Consider the following 21997-nt stretch of genomic DNA (forward strand, 5'->3'; position numbering starts at 1 on the left):
CGAGCCTTGATCTGCCATGGACAGGAGACGAAGAAGAAGGAGAAAGAACAGAAGCCGCTAGGCTGTGACGTCTGATACAATGTGAGCGAAAGCTTAAGGAGGAAATTGAGTGAAACGAAAAGAAAAGGTATTTGGAATTATGACTGAATGTGTAATACATGATTGGGCCTTGATATATAGGCGTATGGCTTGACATGTAAGCCGTACATCGAGAATATAAAATGACATAAATGTAAACCAACTATTGGGACCTAAAGCCACCTGTACACATATGCTAACAAAAGGATCCTATAGACGCCTTATAATTATTTATTTATTATAAAACACAATATTTTCATTTAAGCTTCTTTTGGACGATTTTTTTAATGTTTCTTAAAACAGCTTTCTAATAAAAAAAAAATAAAAAACCGTCCCAAACGAAGCCTTTTAGTTTACATATAGCCTTATAATTAGGGTTTAAAACAAAATTAACTGTCTGCTTATGAAAGAAAAAATAAAAGTAGTCACAGTTGCCGTTCTAAATCATGATTGGTTCTTACGTGCCGACGCAGTCACCACTTAAATAGGCGATTGGATCCACTCATTTACTCACCAATGCCCCCTTCGCCCGTTATCCTCTTCTCCCTGTTTTTTCCCCCACTAAGGCGACCGTGCCCTAGGTCTCGTCGATAGACTTCACCCAGGCCAAACACATTTTTTCACATTTTCCTCTACTTCACCCGTTGAGCAAATATGATTTTTTAAAGCAAAATTAAGGTTTCGTTTGAGACGGCTTTCTTATTATTTTTTAAAACAACTTTTTAGTACAAAAATTAAGGTTTCATTTGGAACTGCTTTTTATTGCTTCTTAAAACAGAATTTATAACGAAAATTCTAATTTTTTTATTCTAAAACACTGCTTTAAAAAGCATTAAGAATGTCGTCCCAAACGAAACTTAAATATATATGGAGAGATGTTGATATGGGGTATTAAGTTAATTTTTGGTTGATATAGAGCTGGAATTTGTTTTAAATGTCGAGATATGTAGATCTGGAATATTTTTTTAATGCAAAGAAATATAGATCTCGATGAGATGTTAGATGCAAAGTTAATTCAAATCTGAGTTTTTTTTTTCCCGAAAGTTTGTGATAATGTAATCACTAAAAAAAATTAAATTCATTCAAATTCTAAGTATTTTATTAAAACATTTTTAATTTATATTTAAAAAAAAAATAAAAAACTAAACATAAAAGTGATAAAACTAAGAAAGGCGGCCGATTCACAAAATAATAATAATAATATGAACTATTTTTTTTTTAATAATAATATGAGCTAGTCGCTTATTGAAGTGGGTATTGGTAGGGGTATAACAAAGTCAAGCTGACTCGCAAGCTGGCTTGGACTCGACTCGTTAACTGGCTCGACGAGTAGAGCTTATCAAGCTCACGAGCCGAGCTAGAACAGGATTTCAAGCTTGAAGGCTTATCGAGCTTGAGTTAGTACAACACACCGCTCGACTCATGAGCTCGTCAAGCTGCTCGCGAACTGAGGCGAAGTTCCACATGTGGGAAATCGATGTCAGATAACTCCACTAGCGGGAAAACTCGAGGGAAGGTGGACGACTCGTTTGGACGCGAACGACCACGAAGGCTTGCGAGTCAGCTTGAGCTCGTTTACAGTGGAACGAGCTTGCTTTCCAACTGACGAGCTGAGCTCAATAATGTCAAAACTCGACTATGCTGGACTAGTTTACACCCCCTAGCCAATGGCTATAACTAATTATAATTTGGTGACTATAACTAGCTTTTTTTTCTCTCTCTCTCTAAGGCTTCGTTTGGGGCAGCTTTATTATTGCTTCTTAAAGCAGCTTTTTAGTTCAAAAATTAAAATATTTGTACTAGAAAGTTGCTTTAAGAAGCACAAAAAACTGTCCAAAAAGAAGCCTAAGTGTAATAGTGCACAGTTCGTTTTGTTTTAAATAATAACTAAACCCTAAATTTGTCCTAATAATAAAATGTGGTAACTCAACAGTGAGTGTGGGTCGACACGAGACCGCGCTCGTCAAGTCGTCACCCGTCCACGGCTCTCTCGCTAGCCCGCCATTACTTCATCCCAACCTCTTCTCTTACTAATGGCGACAGCTCCAGCTTCTATTCTCAGGCCTTTGCCTCTCATCGTATCCCCTTCTCAACAAAGGCTCGACCTTTACCCCCGCTTCCTCTCGCCCTCTGCTTTCCCCAGTCTCAGACAGTCGCCGTTATCACTCCGATCTAAACCGGCCTCATCGAGCTCGACGCGTCGGTTGGCCACAGTAAAGGCAGCGCAATCAAGGTTCATTAAAGGTTCGCTGCTTACATCCCCTTGTTTATTTTTCCTTGTTGTGGTTAGAGCAGGCGAACCGTTGGTTGCTTCGCTGCGCATCACCTGTTTGTTGAAATGTCTCAAAAAGTGATCTTTGCTTGTAAGATGGGAGGCAAAGATATAATCGAGGGATTAAGGGGAGAAGAGATTGTGAAATTCTCTGGAATACTTGATTTATGCTTGTTCAGCTGGAGAAACCTTAAACATATTGATTTTGTGATAATTTTTTCACGCGAGATTAAGGCCGCCTGAATTAGTTAAAGTAGATTTGACCAAGGATAAAGAACTTGGGGAAAGATAAGGGGAGACTGAGTAGAAAAGAAGCAGAGAACCCAAACGGTATGTCTTTCGCGGGAGAATATGATAGGAAAGTGCAACGGACGATCATTGTAATTAGTAATTTAGGTTTGGTTAGTGGCTAGTGGGAAGTTGCTAGTTGGACGCGTGTTATTGTACGAATTATTCTGTGCTGAGTCCGGACGGCATCCAGAGACTAATAAAAATGTGTCACATCACCCCAAAAGTGTACCGTGCTTGGTACCAAGAGATACAGGATGGTTCTCCCATCTGGTGTTCGCACAGAATAATCTCTCTTCACATTCTGTAAATAGGAATAGTTAGAAATGAATAGATGTATCTCTTCGTTTGCTTTCTGTCCCTCTCCTTTTTATGGAGTTCAGACATTCTTATATTGTCTAATTATCCTTCCATCTCGTTTCCTTATTTTCAAATCCTCATTCTTCCCCACTTCTTTCTTTTTGTTGTTGACACAGAACAATTGGTGTTCTTATTGAGATACCACCTTTAATGCCTTAGCGTAATCACTAATGATCCCCAACCTCATTGTTTTCTAGATCTGTCCACTTGTCTAAGACCTTATTGATGGACTCCATCAACGGTAACTTAGAGAGCACTGTGGATTCTTGAAGCCTAGAATGCCACGCCACCAACACCTCGCCTCAATTCCATTTACCTGGAACGCTCTTTCCCAAGCACTTCCCAAAAGATCCTCCAGCCTGAACTGTGTCGAACACCCCATATTGTTACCAGTAAATCACCCAACCAAACATTTCCAAGCCAGTTATATTTAGTAAGTTCAAGACTAATCCATGGATAATCTCCTATCAGTTGATAAATTTCGAATGCGATTTTGATTGTCAAAGTAATTGAAAGTTTTGTAATAACCTTTGATGTGATGAAGTTTGACAATATTCTTTTTGATAAAATGTATGTGCAAACTTAAAACTTTGGTCTGGTCGATGTTCTGATCAAGTTTTCTAAGTGTCCATCTGTTGCATTCTTTTTTGTAACTTTAATTTTGGTCTAGTGTATAGGAAGGGTCCTCTTGAGAATTTGTACCTCCATTGTTACAAGTGGATCGGCAAGGTTGGTTTTGAAGGGATTAGAAAATAATAAAAAAAATGCAAGAGCTAACAATTTTAATTAGTAGTTTGGGTTAGTGGGAGTTGTTTGTTGGTGTGTTTATGTATTCTATAAATACTCCTAATTAGAGAGAAGTAGGGAGAAAATAAATCGAAGTGTCTCTTCTCAATTATTCTCTCTTATCACTTATTTTTTAAATTGTAGGCATCCTTGAATTGTCTAAAAATCCTTCCCTCTCGCTGTAAGACTTCAAGAGTTCGTAAATTTCTTGCAAGAACTTAATCACATTTAAGATTCAAGTTCTAGAATTCGTACAAGAACTTTCTTTAAATTCTCTAAATTTTACAAGAACTCCCAACATGCATTATGAGTTCTCTAACTCTTGCAAAAACTCGCAACATAAATTATGTAAAAGAAATTGAAACGAAAAATATGAATTTACATAAGTCTTAAATCCCCAAGATCTTAAACAAAATGATTTTCACAATCTTTTAATCAGAAGAAAAACATACCTTGATTCATTTTGAATTCGCTGAATTTTGAACTACGATTTTCTCCCTTTTCCCTTTCACTTTCTTCTTTCATGAGTTAATTCTCTATGGAGCAAAGTAACTCCTCATAATGAGAGAGAGAGAGAGAGAGAGGATCAGTAGTTATTTCCTGCAGTTTAGTTATAATAATCGCTCATATGAGTTATTTGATCAAACGGTTTATAAACGATTGATCAAATCATCTCTTTTTGACCAATAAGATTTAAACATAAATAATTAAATTTCAATAATTCTAATATATGGGCCACTTAATAGGTTATATAATTAAATATATATACTTAAATAATTATTGTGAGGTCTCGCATAATTAATATATTTAATTATTCTAACACTCTCTTCCTTACTCTTTGATCTTCCTTCCCCACAACTTCCTTGTTCTTTTTACCATAGGCACATATCAAAAGACAAGTCTTCCTTGTATTACCCTAGCTTTTCTCAAGTTTTATGATGTGGCTAGATGCCCATTTGTGAAATCATGCTACATAATCGCTTAAGCACTATTTATGGGTGTTGTTGGGATCCTTTTTTGTGTCAGTTATCAATTGTTGCTCACAATTATTAGTCAGCAATGATCAGGCATGGAAGGCTAATTCTTAGGACAAAGTTAGTGATCAAGTGTTGTTAAATGGTTTGTTTTCAATCATTTATAGGGTTTTTAGTGAATTTAGTCAAGCTGAGTACTGCCTTGTTTAAGCTTGTTCTTTTTTTTTCGAACCAATCCATCCCAAATTATCAAGTTCAACCATGCACAAAGAAGGAAAATAATAGGAAAATAAAAAAAATCTCACAACATATATATTACCTCACACAAATATTGCCTTATTGGAGCTGTAAATCCTCCCAAATGCTAGCCATCAATAGAATATGTGAGGAACGAGAGGGATCTTCATTGCTTCTTGCTCAAAATCTCGCCTTTACACCTTTCCTTATAGCCACTGCATAAATATCAAAAACCGGGTCATGTTTGGTTTTATCAAATAACTTGAAGTTGATCTGTTTTGACTCAGAAACTCGAGATTGACCTATTTTTACCCACTTTTGATCCGAAAACTAGCAATTTTTTGCACGTCCCAGGTCATTCGGGTTGTGTTGGGTTGACTCGGACCCAACGCAGGTCGGGTTCGGGTCTGAAAATCAGACCCATTTGCCGACATGGGTCAGGTTTGAGTTGACCCGAATAGTGTCGGGTCAATTTCAGGTTCGACCCGAACCCAACCGTGACCCGAAATTGACACCCCTACTCTAAGTTCCCAAAATTTGAAGGGCTCACAACCGACAATATTACAGGCCCAAATGTCGCCTAACCTGAATTCCTGCAACAAATTTTGTAGCATAAATGTTGCACTCTAAAACGTTACAACTAAAAATGAACATACACTTGCCAGTTAATGTTCATATATGTTGTGTGGTCATCTCCTTTTCCTGAATGTTGTAATTGTATGACCTGACATTGGGGTAAACTGTGTAATGTAAATCTAATTTATTTCATCACATAAAGTCTTCCCATACTTTCATGCTTGAATCTGTTTTGGAACATTGCAATCTGGAAGCTAAAACTCTCTTGTTTTCACAAAATAAAGTGCTCTAATGTAGATGGAGAAATAATTTGATGTTGCACATTGCAACAGATATAGTAATATGACTTTCCTGGCCTTCATGCAAACCACAGAATCCCTGGAAACCGTGCCGATTCAATATCTTGAAGTCAAGTATTAATGACCAGTTGTTTCTCATCTAACCCTATTTCTGGGTAATTCTTGCAGTCATTCAAAGTGCTTGGAGGATTGGGAAAGATGCAGTTGAGGCGGGAACCAATCTTGTGCCAGTAAGAATTTCCTTTTAATGATTCCAATAATGGTTCCATATGCCATGCATAGAAAATCTCTCATTTTCTCCTGAGATGATTGTATCTTTGTTTCAATTGTTGATATCAGGGTTCAATTCCCAGACCGGTAGCAAGAATTGGTGTTACTGGAGCCTTGGTGACACTTGCTCTTTTTCTATTCAACTCTATCCTCTCCACTGCATTCTTTGTATTGGTAAAGTGTATATTTTTGTTTCTTTCCAAACTCATGAAAAGATAACTTAATTTAACGCTAGATTGGAATAAACGAATGATTGAGAATGAAAAAGCCAACTCCAAATAGTTGGAATAAGTCTTCGTTTGGGACGGTTTTCTTACTGCTTCATAAAACAGTTTTTTTAGTACAAAAAAATTAATTATTGTACTAGAAAGCTATTTTAAGAAGCAGTAAGAAAGACATTGATGGGGACATCAGATCATCATGGAGAGTTTATCAGAGACGCGGCCGATGATCTACGGCCACGATCGAGTCTTTATATTTTTGAGTCGTTGATGTATTTTATTTTCATGTAGTTTGTTATTTGCTTATGTGGCAGTTTGAGTCATTGTATTTTTTATTATTATTTAGTTGCTTATGTGTTTCTTTCCCGTAGTACCCCTCTCATAGGAGTTATCGTATGTAAGCCCAAAGGGCGTTTGTGTCTTTGTTTCGAGTCATGTTGTAGGAGGCTATTTAAAGCCCCATTTTATTCTATTATGGATGATGAATGATTATTGGAGAATTTGTTTTCTTGCTTGGAGCATTGTAAGAACTTGTGAGTTCTAGTGGAGAGAGCTTCCTTGAAGAGGAAGGAGATAGCGTAATACCCACCAACTTGGATAAGTCGGGTTCGTGGTTCTTTCTTGATCCCCTTTTCCTTTTTTTCCCGTCACTCTTCCCTCCCCACCCGTTCTTTTTCCACTTGGACCTCACGGCCCAGCATCTCACCTGAGATCCATTGCCGCCGGCCTAGTCCTTGGCCGCCGGCCCCATCTCCTTGCTCTTTCTATTGGGTTTCCTAATTGGGAGCAACTTTAATTGGGATTGATTCGAATTTCAAAGGCATTCAACTTTGAATTCAAATTATTTCCTAGTTTGAGCCAACCTATTTTAGGGAAGTTTTTGTCTCAAATCTGATTGAATTTCAAATTCAAGAGGAGTCAAAAGAATTCTTTCCTAATTTTAAAAATTCTGATTTAAGAATCATTAACTGCTCCCCTTAAATCCCTCCCCAATCCTTGGGTCCGCCGGCCCTGCATGACTAGCCGCCGGCCCCACTTCTCCTGCTACTAGTTGGGTTTTCCTAAATTATTTTGGGATTAATCTGGAACAATTTAAAATCCCATTTAATGCAATTTCAAAATTCAAAACCTTTCCTAATCATCAAGAGTTATTTTAGGAAAGTTTCCAATCACAGATTCAATTTAATTTCAAATTAAATTGAGCCCTTTTAAAATCTTTCCTTAATTCATCCAGCCAAAAACAGAAGCTTTTAATCTCCACCTATTCCCTCTTACAAACTTCCGAAACCTCCAGCACCGCCTCACGTACCCGCCCAAATCTCCTCTAGTTTCCTCTCTGTTGGTGTTCTCCTCCTTGAGAAAAATCTGAAACTTCTTCCAGATTTTGGGTTGTTTGGTCCACTCTTCTCTCAAGACCTTAGAGAAACTCATTTCTCTTTGATTATTTCGGCCAAGTATTCCCTCCTTGAAGAATTGATCTCCAATCACCCATGAATGGCGGACCCCGGGACTGAGTACGATATTACTTGGGACGACGACGGCTGCACCGACATCTTCCGTTCTACATTCTTCGACGTGAACCCGGAGATTGATCATACAATCAAAGAATACGTAGATCGTATTTTGTTTCAATTGACGGAAGCCATTGAAGAGCATTTCGAAGGACTTGAGTGGAGGATTTCAAAATCTTCTTGACGAAAGGTTTCTTTGTTTCTCTACTTGTCTTCAAATTTTTCTAACTCCAAATTCTCGCTTGGTTAAGATTGTATTCACTAAAGGCTACTCCGAATGCTCTCGCTAAATCTTAGTAAATGTTAGGAATTGAGTGCGCTTTCTATGCATCCTAGATCTCATTGTTAGATTAGGGATTACATTGGAAGCTACTATTCTGTGTTGTTGTTATTTTCTTGATTATTCTTGAATGTTCAAATTTCAGCGCATGTAATTTAGCCTATGAAATATTAACTTCCTCATTGTTTGATTCGTCGTGGATAATTGCTAGTAATTTTAATCCGAACTTATTCTAATCAACGAGTTGTGCAAGGCCTAAGCGAAACTCATAACATTGCATTTACGTAGTCCTGCATCAGACATCCCAAACGAAGCCTAAGTCTAACAATGATGATGATGTTTTTCACTGAAGTTGATATGTATTTTACTTCCATGACTTACTAGAACACATCACCTATGATTTGCTCTAAGTCATAATGATCAAAATTTCACATCTGTAAATTATCTGCCTTATTATGTACTTTGCATCAGCAGATTAAAGAAATTCATACCATTCTGTATTATTATACCTTATTAAAAAGAAAATGACTAATTTTTCTTTTGACGACAGGCAGTGATGGGAGCCATTTATTTCCTCTACATATCCTTTAACAAGGACGAAGGGCCTAGAGGAGGGGGTGACCCCTTGAGTGAAGAGGAAAGCTTAGAAGAAGCCAGGAGAATTATGGAGAAGTACAAGTGACTGGCTCTGGAGTTCAATATCGTTTTTGAAAAAGAAGAATGTGGAATCATATTGTTCTCTAACTTCCAGTATTTCACAGTTTAAAAACTACCATGATTTTTTGTTGAATACAGAATTTGTAAAGCAAGACTGGAACCAGTTACTTAAAACAGTAAATAGGAAGCTCTATATTCCAGACAAACACAGCCAACCTTTTAAAATGTTTAAAAAAAGGTACTTCGAGGGGATTTGATTTCTCACCTACTCTCCTTGAAACTGATTAGTATTCTTTGGAGCATTCTAGAAAGTTCCTCATCTTTTTATTGTGTTGAAGAGATTTCAAAAAGATAATGCTATTTAGGTCGAATTCAGATCATGGAATATGACTTGTGGGGGAAGGCCTTCAGAGAGTTGAACGATATACGAGAGGAATGATAATCTGGGTGAATTCCTTCAGGTTGAATGGTTCAAAAAGGATGCTTTTAGAACTTGATAAATGCAACTTGCAGAGATATTGAGGGTCTGTTTGGTTGGAAAATAAAATAATAAGCTGTATCAATGAAGGCTTAAGCTTTGTGAGTTTGGATAAAATCTGTAATGGCTATTCAAATTGTTTACTAATGAGGAGACTTGAGCCCTATGACTGTCTAAGATTGAAATGGAGTGAGAGCAATGACGACAGAGACTTGAATAATACTTACCAATAAACACAGAAAACTCAAAGCAGCTCTTTATGCCGCACCTTTGATCTGTAATTTTCAGAAGTTCATAATTGTTTACAGTACTTTCCAAACTTCAAATAATATAAAAGAATAGAGGTAAAATACATGTAATTGCAGCCCTGTAGCTTATATAATCATTCTTCTAAAATAATTGAGGAAGCATGAAATTGACCATTAATCCAGCAAGTGATGCCTTGAATAATGAATTGCTGTTAGAAGACCTGTGAAAAGTAGAGAAGGTTTATCAAAAGATGAACTTCTTGATTTTAAAATTATGAAAAATCTTTGCCAAATCTGTGCTTTAAATTATCTTATAAAGACAGATTATGATGTCTAGTAATCTGGAAGCTGTAATGAATAAGGCTCATGAAAATTATATTTTGTAAATTGAAGAAGCATTTACATGACATATAGGCTTCGTTTGGGAAACTTTTAGATCACTTTTTTTTTTTTTCTTTCAAGAGATTTTTTTATAAAAATCAGATTTATAAAATAGTAAAAAAGCCGTTTCAAACGAGTAATGAAAAATATTTAACATGAAAGAAATCTACTGTCTTACTCATTGTTTGAATAAGTCTTCTCAAGGTTTGGCATGCACAATTCAGGCTGCCTGACAATGTAAATCTGATCGCCTCTACTGCTTTCTTTATAAGCATCCTGATTTCGATGCCATGTCCATAAAGCATATGTCGAGTTGATCACCTGCACATTTTACATAAAACCATTTAAAGCAGATGAAATTTGGGAAATAAATGTGTGAATGAGTGCTTACTAAATTGAACCGATTCGAGCTGAGTACCATTTTATTCAAGTTTGTTAACTTATTTTCTAATTGAATTTAAGATGAGCTTGAATATAACCCCAATTTTAAAATCTTGTTCAAACTAACTTATTAGTTTTCTGAAGAAGTTCGAGATATACTTTTAATCAAGCCTAACTAATTATATACTTGGTGCTAACAAAGTATACATATTTGTTCTAATATTTATAGAAAGTAATTTGTATATATTAGTTATTTTTCAATATTTGTGACGGAGGTCGCGACTACTAACCTGTTCGGGACAACGCTGGACGAACCGCTCGGTGTGAGACGAGTCGAACTCGAGCTTGTCTTTTGAGCTCGACTCGAACACCCCCTGACTCGAGCTCAACTCGACTCGTTTGCACCCCTAATCGAGCCTAATTAATTATATAATTGGTACTAACAAAATATAATTATTTGCTTATCACCAGACATAAATAGATTTATGCTGCTGGGAAGTTCAAATATTTATAAAAAGTAATTTGTATATATTAGTTATTTGTTTAATATTTGCAACATACTTATACCTTAAATTATATGCACGAATATAAATGAATATATAATAAATTAACAAATAAATAAATAAATTATAATTAAATGGGTATTTAATTGAGCAACCAGCTGAACAATAAATAAACATATTCACGAATATAAATGAATGAGCGAGACAATGCTCAAATTTGTATTTATTACTCGTCTTTAAAATTTTGACCAAGTTTATTTAATTACTAAAATAAATGAATATAAACATGCCTTATATGAAAGGGTATTGAGATGTTCATCAAGTTGACTAATTTGCTTACAACCCAAATCATTGATAAAGAGAACCCTAATAAGTTTGAGAAATAAACCTCAAGAATTCCATGACCAAAGCTGCTTTCTCTGAACGCGCTCCATTCTGGCTGCTGATCCCAGCAGAATTTGCCCTTCGCTGGGCCAGAAGAAAAGTTGATATGGCAGACACCCCCAATTTCAGGAATGTTATCATCCTGAGATGGGCATTTTCCAGAATCATCTGCATGATCAACGTCAATTTGCTCAATATTTCCTCCATCTCCTACAGTAATATAAACTGGACCACATGAATCCAATGTATAGTTGTAAACTCTGTTCATTCGTTCATAAGCATGAACCTGGACAAAGAAGAGCAACAATGGGGTCTGTTGATTAAAGAACTCTCAAGCAATTTGCTGTAAACTTCGGTTTCTATTTTTGCTTTTGATTAAGGTATACATACTGTTAAAAGGATCAATATCAAAGAATATTCCTATATTATTGTAAAGGGTAAAATTTGAAAGTCCATAGTACTGAAAAAATGGATAAAATAAGGTTGAATAAATGTTTACTTACGTGACCAGAGAATACAATATCAACACGATAATGATACAGAAGCCCTTCCATTTCCTGCCTCATGCATTCGAATTCTTGGTAATGAGATGAATAGCTGTTATACCAAGGAGGATGCCAAGAAGCCACGACCCAGGGAGTTTCAACTCGGTCAACTTTAATCAAATCTTCCTTTAGCCATGCATACTGAGCGCCTACAGTCAAGCAATATAGCCAAGTAAATATGCGGTATTATTGTACTAGCAAAAAGACAATTAAGCATCAGTTTCTTGACATCTGAAATAATCTGAATTGTGACCTCAAACGGTCAAAGATTCAAAAAATACTAACCTGTCTGATTGTAGTTAACATAAGCACCTAGCATGATGAAATGCACCCCACCAGCATTGAATGAGTAGTAGAAGCTGCTATTGGAGCGACTTTCTTGTGCTGGAACGGCAAATCGTGCCTGATAAGAACTGAAATTCATTCCACCAATTTGTGTCTCAATTTCATGATTGCCTTCAATCACCATCATAGGTATCTTTGATGTAAGGGGTTCCATAAACCTATACAACAACAACAACAACATCATCATCGCGATCTGACTTCTTCCTTCAGCATTTCACCGCAACATGTCCGATTTCGAGAGAAAAGGGATTAGAAAATAGCCCTAAACCCTAAAAAACGGAAAAGGCGCGAAAAAAAATGAAGCCCATGTCTTTGAAATCCAACGATCGTACTGCCTATAAAAATGGAAAATGAGAGAGCCAAAGTAATGAGAAAATGACTTGTCACTGTGAAGCTAAAGGGTATCATACCCTGGGGATTACGAAATAACGAAAAAGTAAAAGTGACCGAGATGCGAGGGGAAAACTTTTGTTTCACATTTCCGGAAAGACCACCTATTTGTTCGTTTACCAGGTTCGGCAATGGTAGGGTGAATCACTGCTTTCCTTGTGCGCTGCAGCTTTGCTTGCATGACTTCGCTCGTGCTTTATTGGAATCGACAATAGCAGCCTCTATTGTTCTTTCGACCTTGTCAGCCTAGCTGTTCGCGTGCTTTGCTTGGTTTGCGCAGCTAACGCTACTATAGAAAATAGAAAGGCCTGCCCGCTTTAATAGCTTGTGCCGCTTGGCCCGTCATTCCCGGGTGGCCGCCTATTCTTAGGTTCAAGACTTGAATGGGAGTCAAAGGGCTATCGAGCCCCTCTGCAATTCCAACCAGGTGCCGTATCCAAAGGGATATTCTGTGCCGAAATTCAACATTTTTTATGGCAATAAAAATCCCAGACATCACCTGGCTCAATTCAAAGCCACATCCCCTACGATGATAGGGCAGCCAGCTCGACATTCGGATATTCAGTTTTCGATCTGAGAAGGATGGACCTTGTACCCCAAAGGTGCCTATGAATAGGCGGGTTGAAGCAACTTGCTACTTCTATCGTATTCAAGTCAAGCTTTTCTTACCGGTTCATCAGACATTGTCAAAGCTGTAGCGTGAGAGGGGGAAACCAAGCTAGAAAGTTTCACGAACTAGCTTGATCGCTTCTTTCTTTTCTTTCGGTTGTCCTTATGAACTGATTGTTCTACACTTCTTACTTGGTGTAGCTTGGAGAAAAAGAAATGTTTCTAACAACCTTTATTGTTGATCGAATGGAGAAACGATCAGCACTGGCGAAAAAGAGGTCGGCTTTACATAATAAGAAGGGTAAATAAGAGGCTTATGAATTTAAGCTCTTCTCTATGAAGAAGACCTCCTCGCTCTTCGTCCATTTCCGATAGGATCTTTTCAGCGAAGCCGGGAGTTGGAACGCAGCGAGGTCGTCCTTTCTTTTGAAACAAGCATTTTAGTCTTGCTGTTAGGTATGGGAATGACCCCCAATTCTAGTATTCTATGAAAATCGCTTTTTGTCTCGCATGGTGCTAGGCACAATTCTTCAAGCACATATTTGAGAGAATGATAGGCGTTTTAACAACATTTCCCTTTTTCATACATATGATGGTTGGCCACTGCTAGGATCCCTTCATTAGCTCTCTACTCCTTAGTTGTCGGATGGTCTACCCGAAGACCAATTTCTTTCATTTTTTTCTCTTGGCCGCTGGAAAACCTTTCGATCTTGGTAACATGTCCATCTCTCGTACCAATGGCTCCTTTTGGGGCCTCACTTCAAAACCGCGTATTTCTACTTGTTGATCACCCGGGAACCGATAGCCCCCAGACTCCTATTTCTTCTACAGGGAGTGAATTTGTTTGCAAGAGATTCACCACCAAAGAAATGTATCTCGCACGATCAACACAGCAACCTCCACTCGTCGAAGGCTACGTTTGTTGCTCCCTTTCTCGCTTCCGAGAGGCAAAAGGATTGGATATGAGCATAGATGCGTATGGTATAGGAATCGGTAAGAGAAGGTCAAAGCCTTCCACGGATTACGAACTGGAGTTTTCTAATGAACGAAATGCAAGAGGAGGCCCTTCTTTTCTACACCCCTCTCTAGACACTTCTTCGAGGTTGGTGAGAACCGTTGAGCCATTGGCTTGCTGAGCTTCTCTGATTGGGTAGATCACCTGCATCACCGAGAGCGACGCTTCTGTGGGATTCAACCCGGTTCGGCAAAGAGAGTTTGGTCCTGTAAAATGGATTAGCTCTCACGCTGAAAACTCACTCCTCCAGACCTTCGGTGCTCGCACATGCTTAGAATAGGCAGGGAACATGCGGAGCATGGTCATCAGTGGGAACTGCTTATCCTAGTGAGTTTTACGGACCCATTGGGCCGAAAGCTTCTCAAGCTCAAGCATTTACTTTTCTAGTGAGAGACCAACGTCTTGGGGCTAACGTGGGCCTTTGTTCCACTATGTGGGGTCAGCTACATGAATCCTTTTTCTCCATTGTGTCATGCTAAAAGTCAAATTCTCATTTAAATCTAATAAAGAAAGATCATTTCTAATATTTTCTAACCAAGTCTTTTAGGTTTACCTCTACCTTTCTTAACTTAAATCAAATCTAATACCTCTACTTTCCTAACCAGGTCATTGGAAGGCCGCTGTTTTATGTGACCAAACCATCTAAGGCGACTCTCTCTAGTCTTGTCTTCCACTGGCGCTACTTCAACCTTTTCACGTATATGCTCATTTCATATCCTATCTCTAAGGATAAGCCACTTATCCACCTGAGCATCCTCATCTCTGTTACACTTAACTTAGTATTATGCTTCTCTTTTAATAGCCAACATTAGGCATATACGCGAAAACCTATAATGCCGCAAAATTGTTATGTTCATTATGAAAGGTAATCAAGGATCCTCACAAGATGTAACTCCAGAATCCACAAACATTAAAAACATCATCTTTGTGGTCATAATTGATGTAAATTAATAAATAATGCTACATAAGATGCACCTTAGGAAGAAATAGAAATAGACCTAAGGTTGTATAGATAAAAATTATTCAAAATAATATGTGAATACATTTAACATTATAGACAGCACTCAACAGGAAAGAATGTAAAATGAGGTTCATAATACATACTCCAAATAATTGGGAAACTTCCAACAATGATGATGATAAAATGACCTTTGACATTCACTAGCATGAAAATGAATGAAACAATTATCTAAGGCATGAAAGGACTATAGATTTAGGATTTTAATATGATGCATGCAAAGGCTAGATCTATCTTGCAAACATATTAATGAAAGTGAACTTTAAAACATTTTAAACTAAACATATTTTGTACGAATTAAAACGTTACTAAGATTTATTTGTTATATAAGTGAAGAAACGCTAACCCTGTAAAGGAAGAAGTTGCAAGAGATGAGGTTGCCTTGTGCATTAAAAATAAATAAATAGATAATGAGGTTGCCTTGTGCATGTTGTTCAGATGATCAAACACATCAGCTTTGCATTGTATAGTTTATACCAGTACTAGATCATGCAATTTCATCATTCAAAGTGAGGAGACAACCACTTGAAGCTATGAAAATTCAGTGCCAGTTATACAATCAATATTGGTGAATCCGTCTTGTATGCAACAATGTGCTTCAAAGATTTCTTATGAGTGTTAAGTTATAATTGGAAAGGAGTTATAGAGAAGATCCAAATATTCACCACAATAATAAATCAAGAAAGAATACATGTTTTAGAAATCTTGGGTCTATTGTTCAAAGTAATGATGAAATAAATGAGGATATTATTAATAGAATTCAAGTTAGATGGATGAAGTGGAGGAATGCATCGTGCGTGTTGTGTGATAGAAAAGTACCACTCAAATTTAAGGAAAAATTCTATAAGATGGTGGTTAGACCTGCAATCCTTTATGGTACAAAATGTTGGGTATTAAAAGAGAAGAGTAATATTAAGTTAAGTGTTTTAGAGATGGGGATGCTCAGGTGTATGAGTGGCTTTACTCTTAGAGATAGGATACAAAATGAGCATATATGTGAAAACGTTGGAGTACCTAGGTAGATAAGATTAGATAGAGTCGCCTTAGATGGTTTGGTCACATAAAACGACAGTTTTCCGATGACCAGGCTAGGAGATTAGATGTATTAGATTTAACCTATGTTAAGAAAGTTAGAGATAACCATAAAAAGATTTGGTTATAAAATATTAAAAATGGTCTTTCTTTATTAGATCTAAATGAGAATTTGACTCTTAATCGGACACAATGGAGAAAAAGGATGTAGCCAACCACATATAGTGGGATAAATGCTTGATGTTATTGTTGTTGTTTGTATTGAATCAAGAAAGAGAGTTGCTGAATATTGACTCAATATTAGGATTTTTGAAGAGATTTAACCGTTTGTGTTAGTAGGAACAACTTTCTAAGGATCATATGAAGCCAAGAGAATTGTGAAGAGATTCAATCAAATGCTTTGGGGGATTTCTCGAGATCTATGCTAGATGTGGGTTCCAAAAATTCACACTCCAGCTTCTCAGTAACATTTTTCTTTTTGCGTTTGGCGAGGAGAGTTTTAATAAGTTTAGGTTCTAGGATAAATTTTCAGAAGGCATATTGGCTTTTAGATAAGATGCTATCCAGAGATTTCTCTCTCATTTTGCAAGGACTTTATAATCTAAGTTCAAGTTTCCTATAGGCACAAGACCCTATAGATGGTTTTATGTCTTCAGTTTTTTGGGTGATTTATTTCATCTTAAATATCTTAATTTTTGTGATTTGAGTTCTGAACTTTCATTGAAATTGGAGCCCCATAATGGTTGATTTTAAGATTTGGAGGCATTGAAAAAGCATGATCCCCTCCAGTTGAGATTAACTTTCAACATGGCCCTCATCAAAGTGACTAAAAATCAATTTAGATGCTTCTATTTTATAGGTATTTAGGAGGCATTTTAAATGTTCGGGGTCTCCTTTATTTGATATTTTTTGACAACACGACTATTATTAGGGTGATATTATAGTTATTTGAAAATATTTGTGTTTATAGGAATTTGACGACATTTAAAAGGGTAGAGTCACCTCCAGTTGAGATAAACATTCAACACAATCATCATTGGAGGCTTTGAGTAATTTCATTTTATTATTTGAACTTTGTCAACTCTGTTTGATTGCCAATAGAGGATCGTGTTCAACTCCTAATTTTAAGAGTTGTCGTATGCATATCAAAACTGGAGTATGTCTTTGATGAATGAATTTTCTTTATAAAAGAAACCTTGAATGCCTAATATGAACATATAAAATTCAAATATTCTGATTGATTTAACGAGTAACGATTCCGAGTTTATGTTTTTAATAGTGATCATTTCTTGCAATAGACCTTGAAGGCCTAACCGCCTAATATAAACTTTTAAAAGAAAATACTCCGGTCGACGCTACAATCGTATATTTGTTCGATGGTTCAAGTCATGTCAACTTCGGTCCATTCAAAGGGAGAATCGAATGTGAACCTAAGTTCACTTTTGAACCGGGCAGTATTCTCAAGTAAAGGTTTAGGGGTGTAACGCACTTGTCGGAGCACATGTGGGTATTTTAAATTTACATGATATGCATGCTCAATGGTCTATTTGTTATTTTCTTTTGATCAGTGCAGCATCCTCAGATGTCACGTGTGTATATATATAACACTCATCAGGGATGATGCGGTATTTTACTTTTCAGTGCATTTTGCACAATTACACATTTGCATGTGCATTTGCATTATTATTTGGTGTTTGTTTGCACAAAAACATATTTGCATGCTTCATGATTTGAACAACGCATTTTCATAGTATGAATAATGCATTTATATAATTTGCATGATGCATTATGCATTTATATAATTGTTACATGATTGGGATAATGCATTTGCATTATTAACATAATGCACCTTAAGAATTGGCATGACACGTCTATATGCGTAACAAACATAATACATTTGCATGATGATTGTAGGATATGCTTAATCATTTGTATGGTATATTTGCATGATGCAGCCACACTAAATAATACATTAATATGTTACATTATGTGCTTGCACAATATTTGATGCATGTACATAATATACTTATATAAACTTTAGTATGTATATATAATATACTTTTGTATTATTTAGTATGTGCATGGTATGCCTGCATATGGCTTGGTATGTATACATAACATATTTATATATTGTATGTGTGCATTTTGAATACTTGCATGTGCATTCATATATTGCTTATCATATGTGCATAATATACTTGCAATTGTATAATGCACTTGTACATTTTACTCGGTGCATTTGTGTGACGCATCCACACAAATCTCGATGCACTTGTATTGTGGCATGACCATTGGCGTATGTACAAAATGGCTTGCATGATCAACAGTAGGTGTCCATGTTAGTGTGCTCTCGTGATTAACGGTATGCATGCTGTTAAATCCCAACCGTCCCTTGGCAATTTTGATCCCACGGCTAGGATAGGAATCCATGGGAGCCGTCCCTTGGCATTTTGATCCTACGACTAAGATGGGAATCCATGGGAGGCTCACCTGGATCACGCTGATGTCCTTCCATATTTAGATGGCTCATTTAGGAAGGATTATATTAGAGCAATTATGCATTATTCTGTAATTAATTGTTTCTTTATTAATATATCTTATAGATTTATAAGTAGGCACAGGTTTATACACTAAAATTAAGCCTTTTCCCTTTCGAATTCTCTGAATTTAACACACACATACCACTTGATGTATATGTATAGTGCATTTATTTGTTTGGTACATGCACATTATACAATATGGGCTCATATGCAACACCCTCTTTTGGTGATTTTGGCACATCATGCGCACTTTAATAAGGGGTCGTACAACCCGTGGCATGTAACAATGTACCATTTTTTTTCTTTTTAAAAACAAATGTTCATGGGGTGCATGAAACATTCATGGAGAGTGTACGAGTCTCCTAACTTTAACAGCTGGCGTGCACACTACCTAAGGCACTTGTGCACTCGTGACTCCTATTTGTCATTTTATATTTAAAGCTTTCTTCAACGGGTCCCACAAGGTGTTAATTTCCTGGGTTATAAATAGGGAACCCGGTCCTAGTTCATTTCTTTACACTTTTTCAATTTAGAGCGTGTGTTGTAAAGGAGTTTGCGTATGCACTTGCTAGTAGCTAAGAAATAAGAGTTTTCATCTATTTGTTGGTAAGCAACTAGTTCTCCTACAAGTTCTATTTTGCTAAGTTTTGATTTTCAGTTAATCTCTTCTTTCAGTGTTTAGAACGTAAGATGTCGTGCACTTCATATCTTATTGGCTTAAGAATTTGGGTAGATTTCAATTTCTTTAAATTTTTCTAAATCATGAGTTTTTGTTATAAATTTCGGTTGCAACCTGACGCCATCCCTATGTAAGGGGCTGCATCGGGGTACCAAGCCATCCCGCATGCTAAAACAGACAGGCATGGTTGGTGTCAGGTGACACCAAAGCCGAACTCTCGTCTGCCAAGAAAGGCAATCACGGGTCTTCAAGTACTTATTTCTAAAGCAAAACATTTTCCTTGCCTTAGGTGCGCAATTACCTAGGCGACAACAGTGTGAGAGTGTCGTGAAGAATGATGGGGGCCAAATGGGTGAGTGAGTGTATAAGTGAATGAGTTATGTGAGGGGTAGTTTAGGTATTATTTAGATTTAGGATTTTTTCTTTTTTTTTTAAATTCATTTTTTTCATTATTTATAATTTATTTTAATAATAAAATTGATGTGATTTTTTTATTGTGGTTTGACGTGATTGCCACGTTATTGTTTGCACACGTCGTCGCCTCGATATGCACGCACGAAATTTAATTTTTATCCAATCGACGACCCCAATCAATATGAGTGTCAATCTTAGATGTTTTTGTTGCTCTGGACGCACTAACACAGTCCATTTCGTAAACATAGGCCATTTTGACAATTTGGATTTTTATTCAACACGCATCAGGTGAGTTACGCACGATGTCATGCTCTTTTGCCTTTGAAATTCACCATGTGAGGTTGACCCAACCCTGACGCTAGTATTGAGGTTAACACTAGACTTATAGATGGTGTGATGTCATATGGCCTTATTAGGATTCAGAAATCCCATCTTAGTTCAAATGCAAAGGATGACACAATGGTTTGATGAACTTAGGTATGAACATCTCAGTTCTTTCAAGCAAAGGATAGCAGATGCATGAAGAAGGATGATCTTAGACTAAGATTTGACATATCTTGGACAACCTTTATTTATATATACTAGGGATAAGAGTTTCTCACTTTTTTTTAGGATTGGCGGTTTTGACGTGCAACCCAGTTAGGGTTTTTTTTTTTTGTGTTTGCAAGAAGATTGATCTTCCTAAGGTAAACATCTTTGTGAGATTTTTTGAATTTCTTTCAGAGCAAACATAATAGTACTTTGGGAAGGGGCAATGAGAGCGTTTTATTGCACTCCACTTGTGGTTTTACTGTCTAATGGATCAATTTTTTCCCTCTCCCATGGATAAATGCTTTGTTTAAGTCGAATCACATAAATATTGGTGTGCTATGTGTTGCTTAATCTTTCATTTTCTGCTTTGTGGCACATCATACTTTTGATTTTTGTACAGTCATGACTTTTCTGTTATGCTTTCTTTCTGTCTGAAAGCCATGACCTGTATTTGTACATGATTTTTTTGAGGAAGAAAAAAAAATATAGATGTTTTGTTCCGCTGTATTTGATGTTTCATAGTAGCTCCATGTGTCTGTGTTTGAGTTGAAATATTTGGAAGATTCAGTTCAGAAGCAAATTCCAAAGCCAGATCCTGGTCAGTCAGTTTGTTCGTTCCAGTAGCGACCCGGTGCGAGCGGGATCCGTCCCGGATCGGGTCGGGTCGTGACAGGTTATGCCTATATGTATAAATCTCATAAAATATTGGATTAAGAATTTATTTTATGATTTAAGATAAATGAAAGCAACTTTACAACTATAAGCATATTATCAATTTAGGATTATGCCTATATGTATATATCTTATTAAACTTTGGACTAAGAAAATGTTTTACTATTCAAAATAAATATTGTTTATTTGGGCTATAATTCAACAGAATCATATATATTTTAAGATTCAAAATAAATATTGTTTATAGGACATGGTTATCCTTATGCATTTTGTCTAATAAGATATGGGTTTCTTGAAGTTATTACTAACCTCTATATACATTTGTTTCATGAGCTATTTGTAGTAAATTATTGCTCGAATGAGAAACAATTCAATACAAAATAACATTCGATCACATAAATTTCTTATGGCTTGAAATTTGATGCTCGAGCAATTTCAAAATTGTTCTCCTTTGATCGTCTGATTTTGTATATAACGACTTGATTGAGTCTATGATATCAAAATGATATATTTTACAAATTTGTTGTAAACTTTTTCGATTATAACCACTGCAACACCAACCCTTGATCATTTTTGTTGGTTGTTGGGCCTATCAGACATGCTCGAATAAGATTTAGGCTTCGTTTGTGATAAAATCATTACGTGCGGTTATCGGATACCGTCCAGATGCAAATTAGGATGCGTCACTTCACCATTTGCTATGTAATGGTGTTGTGTACCAGGATGACATAGAGTATCCTGATTCGCTTCTGGACCGTCCGGTGACCACACGTGATAATCTTTCGTTTGTGATAGCTTTTTTACTGCTTCTTAAAGCGGTTTTTTAGTAAAAAAAAAAAAAGTTTGGATGATAAATTTTTGTAATAGAAAGCTGCTTTAAAAAGCTGCAAAAAATTATCTCAAATGAAGTCTTAATTTGTTTTATGAATTTTAATATTTGGCCGAAAATTTAATAAATAAATAGGAGGGTATTAATTTTTAAATAGCCATACGCATGAACTTGTCCTGTTATATTAACTATCA

At 36.5% G+C, this 21997-nt stretch overlaps 2 protein-coding genes across 5 annotated transcripts; one reads left to right on the forward strand and one right to left on the reverse strand.

Annotated features, from left to right (window-relative positions):
* The first annotated feature begins 1993 nt into the window (after positions 1-1993).
* Positions 1994-9111, forward strand: LOC110111098. 2 transcript variants are annotated; one of them, XM_020842815.2, is made up of 4 exons: positions 1994-2322; positions 6039-6100; positions 6210-6314; positions 8707-8844. In XM_020842815.2, the coding sequence occupies exons 1-4, from the start codon at positions 2112-2114 to the stop codon at positions 8707-8709; spliced, it is 381 nt and encodes a 126-aa protein (XP_020698474.1). In that variant the 5' UTR covers positions 1994-2111; the 3' UTR covers positions 8710-8844. The 2 variants fall into 2 exon arrangements, with proteins under 2 accessions (XP_020698474.1, XP_020698473.1); XM_020842814.2 differs by having other exon boundaries at positions 1997-2322; positions 8703-9111.
* Positions 5021-12315, reverse strand: LOC110111096 (purple acid phosphatase 15-like). 3 transcript variants are annotated; one of them, XM_020842810.2, is made up of 6 exons: positions 12015-12312; positions 11688-11878; positions 11189-11470; positions 10095-10237; positions 9641-9756; positions 5021-5210 (listed from the first exon to the last, which is right to left on the reverse strand). In XM_020842810.2, the coding sequence occupies exons 1-5, from the start codon at positions 12259-12261 to the stop codon at positions 9678-9680; spliced, it is 942 nt and encodes a 313-aa protein (XP_020698469.1). In that variant the 5' UTR covers positions 12262-12312; the 3' UTR covers positions 5021-5210; positions 9641-9677. The 3 variants fall into 3 exon arrangements, with proteins under 3 accessions (XP_020698469.1, XP_020698471.1, XP_020698468.1); XM_020842812.2 differs by lacking the exon at positions 9641-9756 and having other exon boundaries at positions 12015-12315; XM_020842809.2 differs by lacking the exon at positions 5021-5210 and having other exon boundaries at positions 9518-9756.
* Between the last annotated feature and the right edge of the window lie 9682 nt (positions 12316-21997).

The sequence above is a fragment of the Dendrobium catenatum genome, unplaced genomic scaffold (assembly GCF_001605985.2).
Source record: "Dendrobium catenatum unplaced genomic scaffold, ASM160598v2 fragScaff_scaffold_1427, whole genome shotgun sequence".
NCBI classification, from domain to species: Eukaryota; Viridiplantae; Streptophyta; class Magnoliopsida; order Asparagales; family Orchidaceae; genus Dendrobium; species Dendrobium catenatum.